The sequence below is a fragment of the Rhipicephalus microplus genome, chromosome 3 (genome assembly GCF_043290135.1).
Source record: "Rhipicephalus microplus isolate Deutch F79 chromosome 3, USDA_Rmic, whole genome shotgun sequence".
Classification (NCBI taxonomy): domain Eukaryota; kingdom Metazoa; phylum Arthropoda; class Arachnida; order Ixodida; family Ixodidae; genus Rhipicephalus; species Rhipicephalus microplus.
Window position 1 is genome coordinate 281,332,539 of NC_134702.1, and position 16,354 is coordinate 281,348,892.

Consider the following 16,354-nt stretch of genomic DNA (forward strand, 5'->3'; position numbering starts at 1 on the left):
AACAATAATATCTGTTGAACATGAATCAATTGTAGAGGATAACTGCACCCGCTTGTTCATCATGCTCCATGTATTTGTTAAAAGTACAGACACGTGCTCGACATGTGGCTGCGATGAAGATAGCTATGGATGGGGACTGGCGCGGGGAGTATGCACTGACGCGCTACCGCTCGATGCATGTGACACTTGGTTAGGAGTGACGTCACAAACCTCATCGGTCGCCGCGCAGTATACGTACGTTTTCTTGTTCATTACAAGTTTGCTGTTACGCAGTGAAAAACGCTGACCGCTTGCATTGCCAAATTCAATTAGCTTCTTGCGCGACTGCCGAGTGGTTCGGCAAAAGTCCTCCCCCACTGACACGCCTGAGCTTTTAAGTTTGGCTTTTCGTGAAAGGATGCGGTCCCTCACTTTGGAAGAAGAAAACTTGACGACTGGGGTCGAATTTTTGTGGCTGAAAGAGCGCCTAACCTATGTGCTCTCGAGATACTACCAGAAAGTTCAGAACTTTGCATTTCAAGCTGAGAGGCTAGGTTACACACGTGTGCTTCAGATTGCTCCCATGTCTCCGTTTCATTGTCAGCTATTCCATAAAAGATAAGGTTGTCCCTTCTAGACCGGTCTTCAAGCTCGTCCATCCTTGACTTCAATTCCGCATTTTCGCTTTGGACAGCGGCAGAAACAATGTTTGTTATGACAGCGGCACATGGTCCGCGGTCAAGGGTATCGGCAACTGACTCAAGAGCGTCCATCCTAGTTGCTAACTCGGAGACCGTTCGTGTCAAATTTTCTTGATTCTTTTTAAGGTCAGCAAATTGCTGCAAAACATCAGCGTGACGCGACTCCAGTTTGGCGGAAAGATTGGCGATAGCTGCTAGGACTTCCGAATTAGGCCCCGGATTCGTCTCCACATCGCCGCAAAGCAGCAACTGTTTTGATACAAGAACGCATTCACAAAACATCTCGCAAAGGACACTTGGGCACGGAAAGAGCAGCAGGCAAACGTTACTAGAACGTTTACAGTACAGTGACGGAATTTCACTAAACTGCACAACAAAAAGCAGCGGCTTAGTCAGTGACGAACACATGCCTGCCGCTCCCTCGTGCCCACTAAAGGCTGGCGTACGATGCCCGTCCTTTAAGTAGTCGGTGTCTAGTGGTGACCATGTCGATGACGCTTGCTTGTCAAGAAAGGGCTTGAAGGTGGTTTCAAGATCCGGTTGGTGACGAAAGCATGGCTCGTCGATAATCGGCGCCGGAGGCACCAGCTGAACTTGCAGGACTGGAACAGTCGATGCGTCATGCTGTGGTAGAAGCCATGCGCCAACCAGGAAAGACTGCACAACAAAAAGCAGCGGCTTGGTCAGTGACGAACACATGCCTGCCGCTCCCTCGTGCCCGCTAAAGGCTGGCGTACGATGCCCGTCCTTTAAGTAGTCGGTGTCTAGTGTTGACCATGTCGATGACGCTTGCTTGTCAAGTAAGGGCTTGAAAGTGGTTTCAAGATCCGGTTGGTGACGAAAGCATGGCTCGTCGATAATCGGCGCCGGAGGCACCAGCTGAACTTGCAGGACTGGAACAGTCGATGCGTCATGCTGTGGTAGAAGCCATGCGCCAACCAGGAAAGACTGCACAACAAAAAGCAGCGGCTTGGTCAGTGACGAACACATGCCTGCCGCTCCCTCGTGCCCACGGATTTTTCGAACATGCTCAATGTGCTGGAATTAGGAATGTCATTTCCACAGCAATACGTGTTACACCATTATCTGTTTTGTGCCTTCACTTATACATAACAAATATTGAAGCCAGTATGTTTCACTGTGAAACAGTGTCATGAGATACAAGTGATGATTGCACGGTATTTATGTGTTATTCCCACTAGACGAATATTAAGCAGATGTATTGTGAACAGTACGCAATGTAAACTGTATGCGATGCAAACCACAGTTTTAGAGTCTTTCAAGTAGGATATTTGTGAACATGATTGGTCTTTTTTTTTCAACTTAACTTGTGCAGACGAAGCCTATCGAAAATTTTTTGCTGTCTTTGTACGTATGTACGCAAAACACTTCCTAGTGAAGCAAGTTCAACTATCGAAAAAAATACGTAAACCATGGGTGACCTCCTCTCTTGCTAGTATGATACAACTTAAGAATAAACTGCACAACTTATTCTTGAAATCAAGAGTGCTGACAGATTTGGCAGAGTTTAAAAAACACGTAACAAGCTGAATCGGGAGCTTAAGTGAGCTAAAGTGGCTTAGTACGAGAAAAAGTTTGCTGAAAGCACCCAGAAATCGCCTGGCTTTGTTTGGCGCTTAATTAATTATGTGCTTGGTCGCGGTAAGCGGGGCTTTGTACCAGCTAAGATCACCATTGACAATGCTGAGCTCGCTGGTAAATAACTTGTGGATCACTTGAATAATCAATTTGTCAATGTGGGTGTGCCTTTGCAGGCAGACTCTTTCAGGGCTACAACAGGAAATAAACCCCTCGACAGTATTTTTCTAGCACGAACGAATGAACAAGAAATTTGCACGACATTCATGAACCTAAAGGACAGTAAGGCCCTAGACATTGACAACATTCAAATAAAACCTATCGAATGTGTCTTAAAATGCATTACTATCACGCTCAGGCACATTTTTACATTGATACTTGAGTCGGGTGTTTTAGGGGCGAAGCTCCTTAAGGCGTGGGCTGTGCATCCCCTGTATGTAGCCACCTCTCGTTTAGTTCTTGCAGTGTCCACTAGATGGCGGTACCGTCTCCCGTATGTCACCTCCTCTCGTTTAGTTCGTGCAGGGTTCACTAGATGGCGGCACCGTCTCCTGCATGTATCCACCTCTCGTTTAGTTTTTTCAGTGCTCACTAGATGGCGGGACCTGTAGCTGATGGTGAAAAGATGCATGATGTTATAAACTAGACGGCAGTACTTGTAGTTGATGATGAAAGATGCGAGATGTTATAAAATAGGAATGATGTCACATATGGCACGTGTCATTGGTGGAAGGCAATCGTTCGATTTAGTGCGGCGACGTACGCTAGGGGGAGCATTGTAATAAAATCGAGTAGGCAAAATGTACGGAAGATTCATGGCTTACCAGGTTTTCCTCCAGAGCTTCGCCAACTCATCATCATCCACTTCGTGGATATGGCGGCACTTTTTTTCCAGAAGATATGAAAATAAGCAGAGTGACCGTGTTGTTCAAGGGGGGTGACAGTAACCTGGTGACTAATTATATACCTATAGCAATTATTCCTATGTTTTCTAAGGAATTAGAAAAATTAGTCGACATGCGTATATCTGCTTTCTTCTGCTGTAGAAATATATTAACTGACTTTCAGTTTGGTTTTAGTAAAAAAAAAAGGTCAACAAAGACGGCGCTATTAACACATAAAGAAATGATACTGCAAAATTTTGAATGAAATCTTTTCACGTTAGCTGTTTTTCTTGATTTCAGCAAGGCTTTTGACTGCATTAATTATACTGTTTTACTGCTTAAGCTAGAATCATACCGAATCCGTGGTACGTCACTTCAGTTGATAAAGTCTTACTTGCAAAGTAGACAGCGATGCGTTCAATTAAGCACTCATACATCATCATATTTACTTGTTCTAAAATGTGTGCCCCAGGAAAGCGTACTGGGGCGGCTAATATTTAATGCTTACATAGATGACATCCTGGATATTGATCCCAGTGTGAGCTTTGTTATATATGCTGGTGACACGAAATTACTTTTTTCAGGTCCAGACGCAATGAGCTAGTTATCAGTGTAATAAGCTATTGAACAATCTTTTCTTAAGGTCTAAAAAATTGCTGAACATAATCCACTGAAAATAAAAGACATCATATTCCGAGCTAAAAACAAAATATTCTCATCAACACAAGCGTTAACTTACGCAGGTGAAGACATTCATTTTGTAGATGAACATAGAATTCATGGCGTCACGTTTTCAACAAACCCCCAGCTGTAACGAACACGTTGTTGAAATCTCCAAAAAAGCCTCTAGTGTAGTTGGTGTGCTAGCTCGCTGTAGACATATCTTACCCACAAAGGTGAAACTGCAAATATACCATGCTCTTTTTTCGCACATGAATTACTGCAGTTTGGTGTGGGTCCCCGACAAAACTAACATAACGAAACTTCAGACCATGCAGAAAAAAGTTATTGGACAAGTCGCTACTTTAGATTATTTGTCAACAGCACAACTTGTCTGTCGAGACTACAGTATCTTAAAGTAAAATATGCGTATGTCTTTTGCATTAATCGATCCTGCTATTTCCTTTCACTTTCGTTTAAACGATTTATTAAAGATACCACTCAATAACGGAAAAAAAATGTTTTGTTAAGAGCAAGAGGCAGTGATGTTTTGATTCTTCCGAGGTATCGCAATAATTACTAATCCCAAGCTTTGCATTAAGATCCACCGATGATTCTCAATAAATACAGTCAGATAAACAATTTATGATTAAGAGAACTACGATCCTTTTTTGTAAATGTAGGCTAACCTTTTGACGTTGTAAAATGGGCTGTCTGTACGATAGTACGATTAAATTTTTTAGTGTGTGCATCCATGCTGTACCGAATAGCTTATATGATTAAAAACATGTATCAAACATAGCGGCTGTATAATTTTGTTTGTCTGACATGACATTGTATGATGCAGGACATGTACAAGAAACAAATTTATATATCTCTTCCCTGATATTTTTTGAACACTTTTTATTTTTATTTTTATTTTGGCATTATTGATGTTATGGTTGCTAGATTTTCTTTTGTGTTTATTTATTTATTTATTTATTTATTCATACTGCAATCCCTATTACAGAGGTTTTAGCAGGGTGGTTACAGATATAATTTTCACAATGTTGGCACTCAAGATTGCATAAACCAAACAAACAAACAAAAAAATAGAACAGCATGATGTAAACAATCAGGTCAAATTTGCTGCAAACAACTCTAAGGACGGCTCCATCACTTGGTTATTACATTCCACTGAGTTACTGTACGAGGAAAAAAGGAATATTTGAAGCAGTTATTTCGGGACCGGAAAGGGGTTATTGTAAGTTGATGCCTTTGGCGGGTGGCGTACCCAGAAGAAAAGGAAATGATGTTGGAAACATCAAGCTTATAATGGCCTTTAATTAATTGGTAAAGAAATTGTAGTCGTAATAAACGATTTCTTTCGGTAACTGAAGGCTCATTGGCACGATGTTGTTTTTTTTCGCTCACATTTATGTAATTTTCTGTGCTATGCAGGTATCAGGATGTTTTGCAGTAATGTATATGTATGTTTTTCTTACACCGTATTTGGTATTGTAATGTTAGCTTATGGTCTTTATTGTTATACGCATGTTTGTCTTTCTCTCACCTGCCTTGTATAGGGGCCGCTGGCCTCGTCAAGCTGTCTATAAACAGCTTTCAGCCAGTGGACCTCTTCAGAACCTGTTTCTTTCTGGGAAATAAATGATTTGCTTTTATTTGATTTAGCGTCAAGCGTCGTTACCGGGCTCCTTCCATTAACCAACTTGTACGGCGTTATCTGCGTCGTTTCGTCGACGGCCATATTGTACGTGAAGCTCACGTACGGGAGGATTTCATTCCACGCCTTGTGCTCGACGTCGACGTACATAGCCGGCATGTCGGCGATTGTCTTCTTTAGCCGCTCGGTGAGACCGCTTGTCTGTGGATGGTAGGCGGTGGTGCGGTGGTGGCTTGCCTTGCTATGTCTCAAGATCGCTTGAGTCAAATCAGCAGTAAAGGCCACAACTCTGTCGGTGATGACAACCTCTCAGGCGCCATGACGAAAGACGATGTTCTAGACGAACTTGGCTACCTCATCAGCGCTACCTTTCGGTAGAGCTTTTGTTTCGGCGTAGCGGGTGAGGTAGTCGGCTACGACTATTCATTTGTTTCCCGAAGTGGACAGCAGGAATGGCCCGAGTAGGTCCATCCCGATTTGTTGGAACGGTCGGAGAAGAGGTTCGATCGGCTGAAGAAAGCCTGCTGACCTTGTCGGCGGTGTCTTGCGTCGCTGACAGTCTTGACATGTCTTCACGTAATGGGTGACGGCGGCGGTAATGCATGGGCAGTAGTACCTTTCTTGTAACCTCGCGAGTGTGCGGGAAACACCAAAGTGTCCTCCCGTTGGATCATAGTGCAGGGCCTGGAGGAGTTCTGGTCGCTGAGCTGAAGGCGCCACAAGACGTTACTTGGCTCGAAGCGGCGAGAAGTCTGTTTCGCAATGAAATAGACGTAAGTGCTCGTTTGAACACCTTCGGAATAACGGAGGTCCTGCCCTCGAGGTATTTGATTAGGCTGATAAGTTCCGGATCAGCCCGCTGGCGCTCAGTGAAGTCGTCGGAAGTTATCATTCCCAAGAAGCAGTCATCATTTTGGTCTTCGGATGGTAGTGGGTCCACGGGGGCTCACGACAGGCAGTCAACGTCGAAGTCTTTTTTGCTCGACTTGTAAATGACAGTAACGTAATAGTCTTGAAGTCTGAGACTTCATCGGACAAGGCGACCTGAAGGGTCCTTGAAGTTAGAAAGCCAACACGAGGCGTGATGGCCGCTCACAACTTTGAAGGGCCTGCCGTAGAGGCAAGGACCAAACTTCGACGTCGCCCAGATTATGGCAAGGCGCTCCTTTTCTGTGGTAGAATAATTGCTGTTTATCTTGAATAGCGACTAACTAGCGTAACTGATAACCCTTTCCAGTCTGTCAGTTCTCTGCACAAGAATGGCGCTGACTTCTACGCTGCTTGCGTCAGTGTGCGCTTCTGTTTCGGCGTTTTCGTCGAAATGTGCGAGTATCGGGAGCATCTACAGGCGTTGTTTTAGTTACACAAACCCCACAGTTCCTGTGTGGTTTCCCATTTGAATTCGACGTCAGTCCTGGTAAAGTTAGTGAGTGACTCGGCGATGCAGGCAAAGTTTCTCATGAAGTGCCAGTTTAGAAGCTCAGGCTGAGAAATCGGTGCACGGCCTTCTTGTCGGCGGCCGGCGGAAATGCAAAAGATGGCGGTTGTTTTCTGCGGATCGGGTGTTGCTCCAGACTTTCTTATCACGTAGCCCAAGAACAAAAGTTCCTCGTACGCGAAACGGCACTTTTTTGGCTTCAGTGTGAGTCCGGAAGTCTTAATGGCTTGAAGTACAGCTTCGAGGTGCCGAAGATGGTCATCGAAGATTGAGGAAAACATGACGACGTCGTCCAACTAAACGAGAAAAGTCTGCCACTTCAATCCAGCCAGCATTGCATACATAACGCGTTAAAAAGTCGCAGTGCCAAGCAAAGACCGAAGGACATGACCTTAAACTCGGAAAGGCCGTCTTGTGTTATAAACGCAGGCTTATCTCGGTCTCTCTCGTCTACTTCGATCTGCCAATAGTCTATCTTGAGGTCCATCAACTAAAAGTATTTGGCGTTGTGGAGTCGATCAGGGGCGTCTGTCACAGAACGAGCGCTAAAAAAGAGCGCGCCGCCAAATTCTTGCGACAACGGGCGGGAGAAAAGCCGCGAGGTCAAAAGAAAAAAAAAGAAAGAAAGTAAACGTCCAAGGCTCCCCGGGCGCGCGCTCTCCCCGCGGAAGCGTGGCGTCGCAGACGAACCTCCTCACCCCGCATCGGCGGCCCAGCAAGCCCGCGATTTTTCTAGAACGAACGGGGCGGGGTCATACCGAGTTGAATCATCCTCCGGGGAGGGCAGTCGAACCGTCTCGCACCTCTCCCCAGCTTTCGCTGCGTATCGCGCCGACGAAATGAGGAGAACCGTCTGGAATGTCGCGCGCAAGGTATTTAACCGAGCAGCCGAGATGAGAGATCAGGAGGAGACGGAAGTGAGCGCCAGAGCGCGTAGGGATTCCGCCGTGTAGTCGGCGAAGTTTTGGTCCGTAGGGACGAGGCCGGAGGTGAAGAGGATTTCCACCTGAGGGGTGACGACTCGAGCTACCGGCAAGAGTGTGTGTTTACCGCTATCGAGCGAAGACCCGTGGCAACAGCTGCGGGTGTGAAGCCGACGTGTTCCGGCGAAGAAGTTGAAGTTTGAAGAGTGGCCAATAGAAGACGGGAGGTTTCCTGGAAGAGAAACTTCGAGGGCTGCGGAACGACAACAACGCTGGACTTTGAGTGAGTGATTCTCAGAAGAGTATCATCTAGACTTTGGTTCCAAGAACTTTGGACTGAATAGGTTTTCTATCCCTTTAGTCTTTGAGTGTCTTGGTTGTTCAATGCATGCGACTGCATTGTAGTGCGTATCGTTGTCTGTGTCCGTTGTTTTGAGTGTGGCTGATTGTACTGTGTAGTACGTTGTTGATTGGTGACGTATTGTATGTAACTATTGTGGAGTGTGCATTCTTGTGTGTTGTTTTCGATCTGCCATTTTTGAGAATATAATATTTGTTTTGATTATCAACTCTCGGCTCTGACTTGTTCTTTGGACCACAGCCGGCGTCCGCTGGCGCGCCAAAAAGGATCACTTCTAAATTGTCCACGCTTTCGTGGTGCGGTTCGGAGGGCCAATACTTCGGCCCTTGGAATTAGCCCGGCGATCGCCTCCCTAATTAACGGGACAGGTGTGACAATTAATCTGGCGTCCGCGACAGTACCTTTTGGTGCACAGTGTGTCCAAAGTAGTGAGAAAGAGCCTCGAGTTGTTGATAGTGCTATCGGAACGATTTTGTGTGTTGTTCAGTGTTCTCGTTAACGAGTGCAGGGGAGTGTTCCGATAGACTGATTTAGGCAGATACTTTTTGCACGCGGCAAGGTTTTAGTTGCGAGTTGCGAGACACAATGGATCTCGAAAGGTTAGTTGCTCTTGGTGAAAAGATGGGTCTTTCTGGCGCCGAACTACGGAAGTGGGTCACCCAGAAGGAAAAAGAAGAAAAAGAGAGAGCCAAAGAAGAAAAAGCAGCCGAGCTGGAAAAAGAGAGGTTGGTGGTCGAAAGAGCCAAAGCGGAAAAAGAAGCTGAGGTGGAGAGAGAGAGGTTGGCGGCAGAGAGGGCCAAGGAAGAAAAGGCAGCTGAGTTGGAGAGAGAAAGGCTGGCCGCTGAAAGGGCGAGAGAAGAAAAAGAAGCAAAGGAGCGACAGCTGAAAGAAGAAAGAGAGGCAAAAGAACGACAGCTGAAGGAAGAAAGAGAGCAGCAATTGAAGTTGGAGCTGGAGAGAGAAAAGTTGGCAGCCGAAAGGGCGAGAGAAGAAAGAGAAGCGGAGATGGCTGAAAGGGAACGGCAGCGGCAGCACGAGATGGAACTCGAGCGGCTCCGTTTGCAACAGCGAAGCGAAAGTCCCGTCCAAGCTAGAGTTGAAAGCAGCGAACGGGAAGATCACGGCTTCCGCTTGAACCCAAGCAAGCTGCTCGTAGCGTTTGATGAAAGGAAGGACGACCTTGACGCGTACCTTCACCGATTTGAGACGATTGCGAAGTGCCAGAATTGGCCGGAACATCAATGGGCAACTGCTTTGAGTACTTGCTTGAGTGGTGAAGCGCTCAGTGTGTACGGTAGGCTGACGCCGACCGATGCAGCCAACTATGCAAAGGTGAAAGCTGCTTTGCTGAAGCGATTTAGATTTACCGTAGAAGGATTCCGGGACAGATTTTGGACAGGAAAACCAGCTGATGGGGAGACGGCTACGCAGTATGCCGCCCGACTTTGTCATTATTTCGACAGATGGATTGAACTTTCAGGGACAGCGCAGGAGTACGATGAACTTAGAGAGCTCCTAATTAAAGAACAATTTCTTACTAGTTGCCACCCAAGTCTGTCGCTGTACTTGAAAGAGAGGAAGGCTGAGTCACTTGAAGGAATGCTTGAATTGGCTGATCAATTCTTGGAAGCGCAAGGTGGCACTAATTTGGCCAAGGTCAAGAAAGATTGTCCCGATGAGTCGAAGAAATTGGCTCCCGAAGAAAAGAAGCGTGCACCAGAGAGCATTCCGCGATGTTTTCTGTGCGACCGAGTGGGTCATCGCGCGAAAAACTGTCGAACAATCTTTACGAGCCCTACGGCAGTAAAATGTTTCAAGTGTGGTCAGACTGTGCACAAAGCAGATGCATGTCGGAACGGAGTGAGTCAAACTCACCAGGTATCTTGTGTGCAAGCGGCACCGAAATCTGATAATAATGCCGTCACCGATGGATTCGTAGAGTTGAAGAATGGGGAGAAAATTCCTATTGTGGGTGCTGTAATGTCAAAACAGCCACCCGGTGTTACGAAAGGAATGCCAACGCTGCCTGGAAAAGTTGCGGGCAAAAAGATTACGGTGTTAAGAGATACCGGCAGTTCCACTGTTATCGTGCGGAGAAATTTGGTACGGGAAAGTGAGTTGACAGGCAGAACGAAACCGGTTTGCCTAATTGACCGTACAGTTCGGCTGCTTCCCGAAGCAGAAATTGAGGTTGAAACCCCGTACTTCAGCGGGAAGGTTACGGCTTTATGCATGACGACCCCCCTGTATGACCTTGTCATCGGAAACATCGACGGGGCGCGAGGGCCAAGTGATCCAGAATGTTTGGGAGAAGACCCGAAGATAGAGCCCTCGCCAACACAGCAGCCGCGAGATACAGTGGAGGAACATCCCGTGACGGATCTCACTAGAGCCCAAGGTGAAGCTGCGGCGCAAGAGACAGCGAAGGAGAAGACGATCGTGTCGAATAAGTTCACGGGCCGAGCAACCGGACTTACGTCGGCACGACCTCAACCGACCGACAGTGTAAAGGAGACGGAGTTGGCCAGCCGGGCAAAATGTAGAGGCATGATAAAGCGGGTAAATAAACAGACAGGACCCGTCGAATGTAATGACGCGTTAACGGTGTCGGAAGAGACAACGTTGGCTGAGACGACGCCTCAGATATCGTCGTTGGAAAGGGCTCGCCGAAACAGAACGTGGAAACACAAGAAGAGATCGAGCGAGCACCGCAAAAAGGGGCGCAAGCGCTGCTCGAAGTACTCAGGATAAGTGCTGAGGTCAAAGCAGAATGTGTTTGGCAGTGTTGAGTGCCATATGTTGTGTTAATGTTGTGGTATGCTGTGTCACAAGTGTCGAAGTGTTGTTCTGTGATGTGATGTATAGTATTGTACCATTGTTGTAGTGAGAGAACTTTGTACATTTGTATTATTGGGAATGTGTGGTGGAGTGTTGTACTCATGTGCTTGTGGTTGTGTTTTCACGTGTTGTGTAATTGAATTACAATGTCCAATCGTATTGAGTGATATATTGTGAATGTGAAGTGTCATGAGCGACGGATTGTGTTACAGTCTGTGAGAATGTGTGGTGACTGTTCGCGCTCGTTTGTGTGGTTTTGAATATTATGAGATAATATTCTTAAAGTGGGGGGCAGTGTCACAGAACGAGCGCTAAAAAAGAGCGCGCCGCCAAATTCTTGCGACAACGGGCGGGAGAAACGCCGCGAGGTCAAAAGAAAAAAAAAGAAAGAAAGTAAACGTCCAAGGCTCCCCGGGCGCGCGCTCTCCCCGCGGAAGCGTGGCGTCGCAGACGAACCTCCTCACCCCGCATCGGCGGCCCAGCAAGCCCGCGATTTTTCTAGAACGAACGGGGCGGGGTCATACCGAGTTGAATCATCCTCCGGGGAGGGCAGTCGAACCGTCTCGCACCTCTCCCCAGCTTTCGCTGCGTATCGCGCCGACGAAATGAGGAGAACCGTCTGGAATGTCGCGCGCAAGGTATTTAACCGAGCAGCCGAGATGAGAGATCAGGAGGAGACGGAAGTGAGCGCCAGAGCGCGTAGGGATTCCGCCGTGTAGTCGGCGAAGTTTTGGTCCGTAGGGACGAGGCCGGAGGTGAAGAGGATTTCCACCTGAGGGGTGACGACTCGAGCTACCGGCAAGAGTGTGTGTTTACCGCTATCGAGCGAAGACCCGTGGCAACAGCTGCGGGTGTGAAGCCGACGTGTTCCGGCGAAGAAGTTGAAGTTTGAAGAGTGGCCAATTGAAGACGGGAGGTTTCCTGGAAGAGAAACTTCGAGGGCTGCGGAACGACAACAACGCTGGACTTTGAGTGAGTGATTCTCGGAAGAGTATCATCTAGACTTTGGTTCCAAGAACTTTGGACTGAATAGGTTTTCTATCTCTTTAGTCTTTAAGTGTCTTGGTTGTTCAATGCATGCGACTGCATTGTAGTGCGTATCGTTGTCTGTGTCCGTTGTTTTGAGTGTGGCTGATTGTACTGTGTAGTACGTTGTTGATTGGTGACGTATTGTATGTAACTATTGTGGAGTGTGCATTCTTGTGTGTTGTTTTCGATCTGCCATTTTTGAGAATATAATATTTGTTTTGATTATCAACTCTCGGCTCTGACTTGTTCTTTGGGCCACAGCCGGCGTCCGCTGGCGCGCCAAAAAGGACCACTTCTAAATTGTCCACGCTTTCGTGGTGCGGTTCGGAGGGCCAATACTTCGGCCCTTGGAATTAGCCCGGCGATCGCCTCCCTAATTAACGGGACAGGTGTGACAGCGTCATTTATTCGGGAAAAGGTATACGTCCTTCTTCGTTATCTTATTGAGTGGGTGAAAGTCAACGCAGAGGCGTAGTGTTCCACCCTTTTTTTTTCACTACCACCACCGGTGCCGCCCGTGGACTCTTTGAAGGCTGGATAATGTGGTCACGGAGCATTTCGTCGACTTGTTTTTATGGCCTCACGTTCTCGTGTCGAAACTATGTGCGAACTCTGACGGAGAGGCCTGGCATTTTATTCTATTACAATTCGATGTTTCGCGACAAGAGACTGTCGAATTTTCGATGACGACGAAAAGCAGTTCTTTTATTTTAATAGAAGGCTTCCGAGCTGCTGGATGAAGGTTTTCATACGTCGAAGTAGACTTGGCGGAATTGATGAGGGCGATAGCGTTGCCGGCTGCGAGTAGGTCTTCGATGTAAGCAACCGTCGTGCCTTTGCTCACGTGCTTGTACTCGTTGCTGAAGTTCGTGAGCATCACTCTTGCTTCCTCTTCTCGTAGCTCGGCTGTTCCTTTGGCGACGCAAATTTCACGATTGTACAACAGGTGTTGGTCGCCTTTAACGACGCCTTGCACCTCTCAAGATTCTTGAGTGCCGACGAAAATGCTGACGCTGAAGCGAGAAGGAACGGTGACTTGGTCTTCCAGCACATTCAAGGTGTGCCTTCCTGACGGCATGTGCGGTGGCAGTGCTTTTTTTATCAAGTCGATAACCGCATTGTGGAGGCTCAAGAAGTCTATTCCGAAAATGATATCTCTCGAGCAATGCTGCAGTACAACGAAGCTTGCGGGATAAATGCGGCTGTTAATGGTCACTCTAAGACAGATGCTTGGGCTAGCTGGTGATTAGAAGTCAACATATTTGCACAGTGCAAGACTATGAGTAGTCGTAGTCTTGCGCTGTGCAAATATGTTGGTCACTCTAGCTGCGCAGATTGCCGTTGGTGTCACTAGGTGACCTCCGGCTGTACGAATTTCAGGGCCTTCCCAAGCGGTCCTAACTTTCTTCAACTTCGCGGCGAAAGTCCCACTGATGACGAAATAGTCAGCTCCGTTGTCGACGAGAGCTGTGACGCTGTGGCCGTAGGTGAGAATGTCGAGGTCATTAGTTCGTCGCCTAGTATTGCGGTTGGGTCGCTACGTCGGATCACGGCTACGACGGTTTGCACCACTGTTTCGACGTTGCGTAATCAGGACTTCTGGTCGCGGAATTTTGACGTCGCGGCTACATTGAGGTGACGGTGGGTTCTTGAAGTTACGTCGTGGCGTCGTCGGAGGAGGAGGACGATCATCGACAGTTCGTCGTGCAGCAACCGCACCTCCATTGGTGTCTGCACTTGGTTTTTTGATAAGGGCTAACGGACCGGCCCTGGTTTGGGCCAGTGTACTGACGATAGTGCGGTGATGTGTAACGGTTAGGTGAAGGTGAATGGGGATATCCTCAGGGTGTCCTCTGCGTTCCGGCGATATATTCGGTGATGTCACGTGGGCTTTCACACTACTGTAGACGTGGCGCATCGATGGTGAAACCACTTATCTGGTAAAACTGGCAGCGGTGGTAGGTATGGTCAGCTTCTACGCAGTGGTAGCAGAGAGGTCGGTGGTCGGGGCCACGCCACACGTCAGTTTTTCTCGGAGCATTGCGCTGGCCGGCCGGTGGATGGTATAAACCGGCGGCAGCGGTGTCTGGCGACGAAAATGCGGCGGCGCGGCTTCTTGACGTGGACGTGGAGTATAGCGTCGGGCAGCAGCAGCGTAGCTCATGTCTTGCTGCTGAGGCGGGGTTGCGTCGGAAACTCCCAGCGATTGCCAAACTTCTTCGCGGACAATGTCCGCAATGAAGTCCACTTGGGGTTGCGATGAGGGCATTAGCTTCCGTAGCTCTTCTCGCACGTTCTCTCTGATCGTTTCACGTATGTTGTTGGAGCCGAGGGCGTAAAAAGCTGTGCTGCCTTGCATCAATCGGCCATCGTATTTCTGGGTACGCATTTACAGAGTCTTCTCGATTGTCGTAGCATCTGACACAAACTCTTGAACCAATTTGGGTGGGTTCCGGACCAGCCCAGTGAACAGGTCTTGCTTTACCCCTTGCACTTATGTATTTTATGGTCAGCCTGAGCCTAGCAATTCAGAGAGTTACCCCCAAACAGAACAACTGGTCGTAGAACACTGACGCGGCTGTCTTAGCCTTCCATTAGATCCAAAAGAACTTAAAAGGGTTCATCGTCTAGGCCGTCAGTCTGCTGAGCGTGGTCGCCCTATCATTGTTAAGTTTAGCTTCTACAAGACAAAAGAAGCTGTTCTTTCTAATGCGCGCCACTTAAAAGGAACAAATTACAGCACTGCAAAAGACTTCTCCCGCTCTGTTAGAAATGCTCGTAAGCATTTGGTGGCTTTTGCCCAAAAGACATCTGCTCGCTTTTTCTGCCTTACAAGACCCTCTCTATTGGCTCAAAGAAATAATCTTATGAAGAAGTCTCGCAGTCTGCCAAAAAACGCCAGTAACATTCAACACGCTGTAAAAAAACAAAAACTCCTCATAGCAAAGTTCCTCAGGCTAACCTTGCATTCTCTGTAATGTCTACTCATATTCGTAGTTTTTTGCTGAAGTGTCAACTTGTGTTGAACATTGTATTATCTTCTACCAGCAATTCACCTATACTAACCAAAACATGGCTACATAGCAATATCAGTGATGTGACGTTCTAGCCCATATGCCTAACTTTAACCTCTATCGCAAGGATTGCCAAAATGGACCTGGGGCCGTGGTCCTTGTGACCATGAATCAGCAGGTATCATCTTCAACGTTTCCCACGGATACAGAAATTGAAATGTTGTGGGTGATCTGCCACACGGTACCACGAACTGTACTTTCAGGCGTTTGCTATCGGCCGCCCCACAGTAACCCCGACTTCCCGGGCAAACTGAACAGCATTCTAAGCACCCTTACAAAAGTGCATCGCATTCAAATGCAGACGTCGTTCTGTTTGGAAATTTTAATTATCCTCACATCAATTGGCAAAACTAGACAAGCTCCGCAGCGGTGGTCAAGTGGCTAAGGTACTCGGCTGCAGACCCGCAGGTCGCGGGATCAAATATCGGCTTCGGCAGCTGCATTTCCGTTGGAGGCGGAATTCTTGTAGGCCCGTGTGCTCATATTTGGGTGCACGTTAAAGAGCCCCAGGTGATCAAAATTTCCGCAGCACTCCACTACAGTGTCTCTGATAATCATATGGTGGTTTTGGGACCTTAAACCCCACATGTCAATCATCAAAGCTACACAACTTAAACTAGCAGGCCAGAACCATCTAACTTTATTGACGTATGCCTCAACTTTAACTTCTCGCGGATGATAACTGAACCAACGCGTGTCGCACAGGACTCGTCAAACATTTTAGATTTGATATTAACTAACAACCGAGACTGCATATCACCTGTCGCATATCTAAGGGAAATAAGCGATCACAAAGTTATTCATGCAACTTTCAGTGTTGCCCCGCTAGTACATAACGCTTACAAAAAAGAATTATAATTTATGAAAAGGCCACTTATGAAGGTATTAAGAATGACCTAAGCAGTTTTTTCTCTATTTGAGACAGACTTTTGTAATCGTCCAGTGCTCGAAAATTGGCTCTTTTTTTGTTATGAATTATGAATGAACAAACTTTATATCTGAAAAGGTACAGAAAAACGAAGCTAAGCTAAAGACCATTCGGCCTGACGTGGCTTCGCTACGCGAAAAAAGTTCAGCACACAGTGCTACATTGAATAATAATTATCACAATACAAGGAGCAGCATTATAACAGAACACAGAAATAGCATAAAAGCAAAAGTAGGTGACATATAAGTACAAAAAATAGGCTGCATAGACACACAGA

The 16,354-nt window shown here is 47.1% G+C and overlaps 1 protein-coding gene across 2 annotated transcripts in view; it reads right to left on the minus strand.

The window, feature by feature from the left end:
* Positions 1 to 16,354, minus strand: part of LOC119167773 (uncharacterized) — a 933,880-nt gene that overhangs the window by 48,021 nt on the left and 869,505 nt on the right. Inside the window, exon 5 of one of the 2 annotated variants that reach the window (XM_075891063.1) lies at positions 3,104 to 3,162. The exons of the other annotated variant lie outside the window; for it this stretch is intronic. Within the exon in view, the coding sequence (XP_075747178.1) occupies positions 3,104 to 3,162 (59 nt within the window). The remainder of the gene's footprint in view (positions 1 to 3,103; positions 3,163 to 16,354) is intronic. 2 annotated transcript variants of the gene reach the window in all.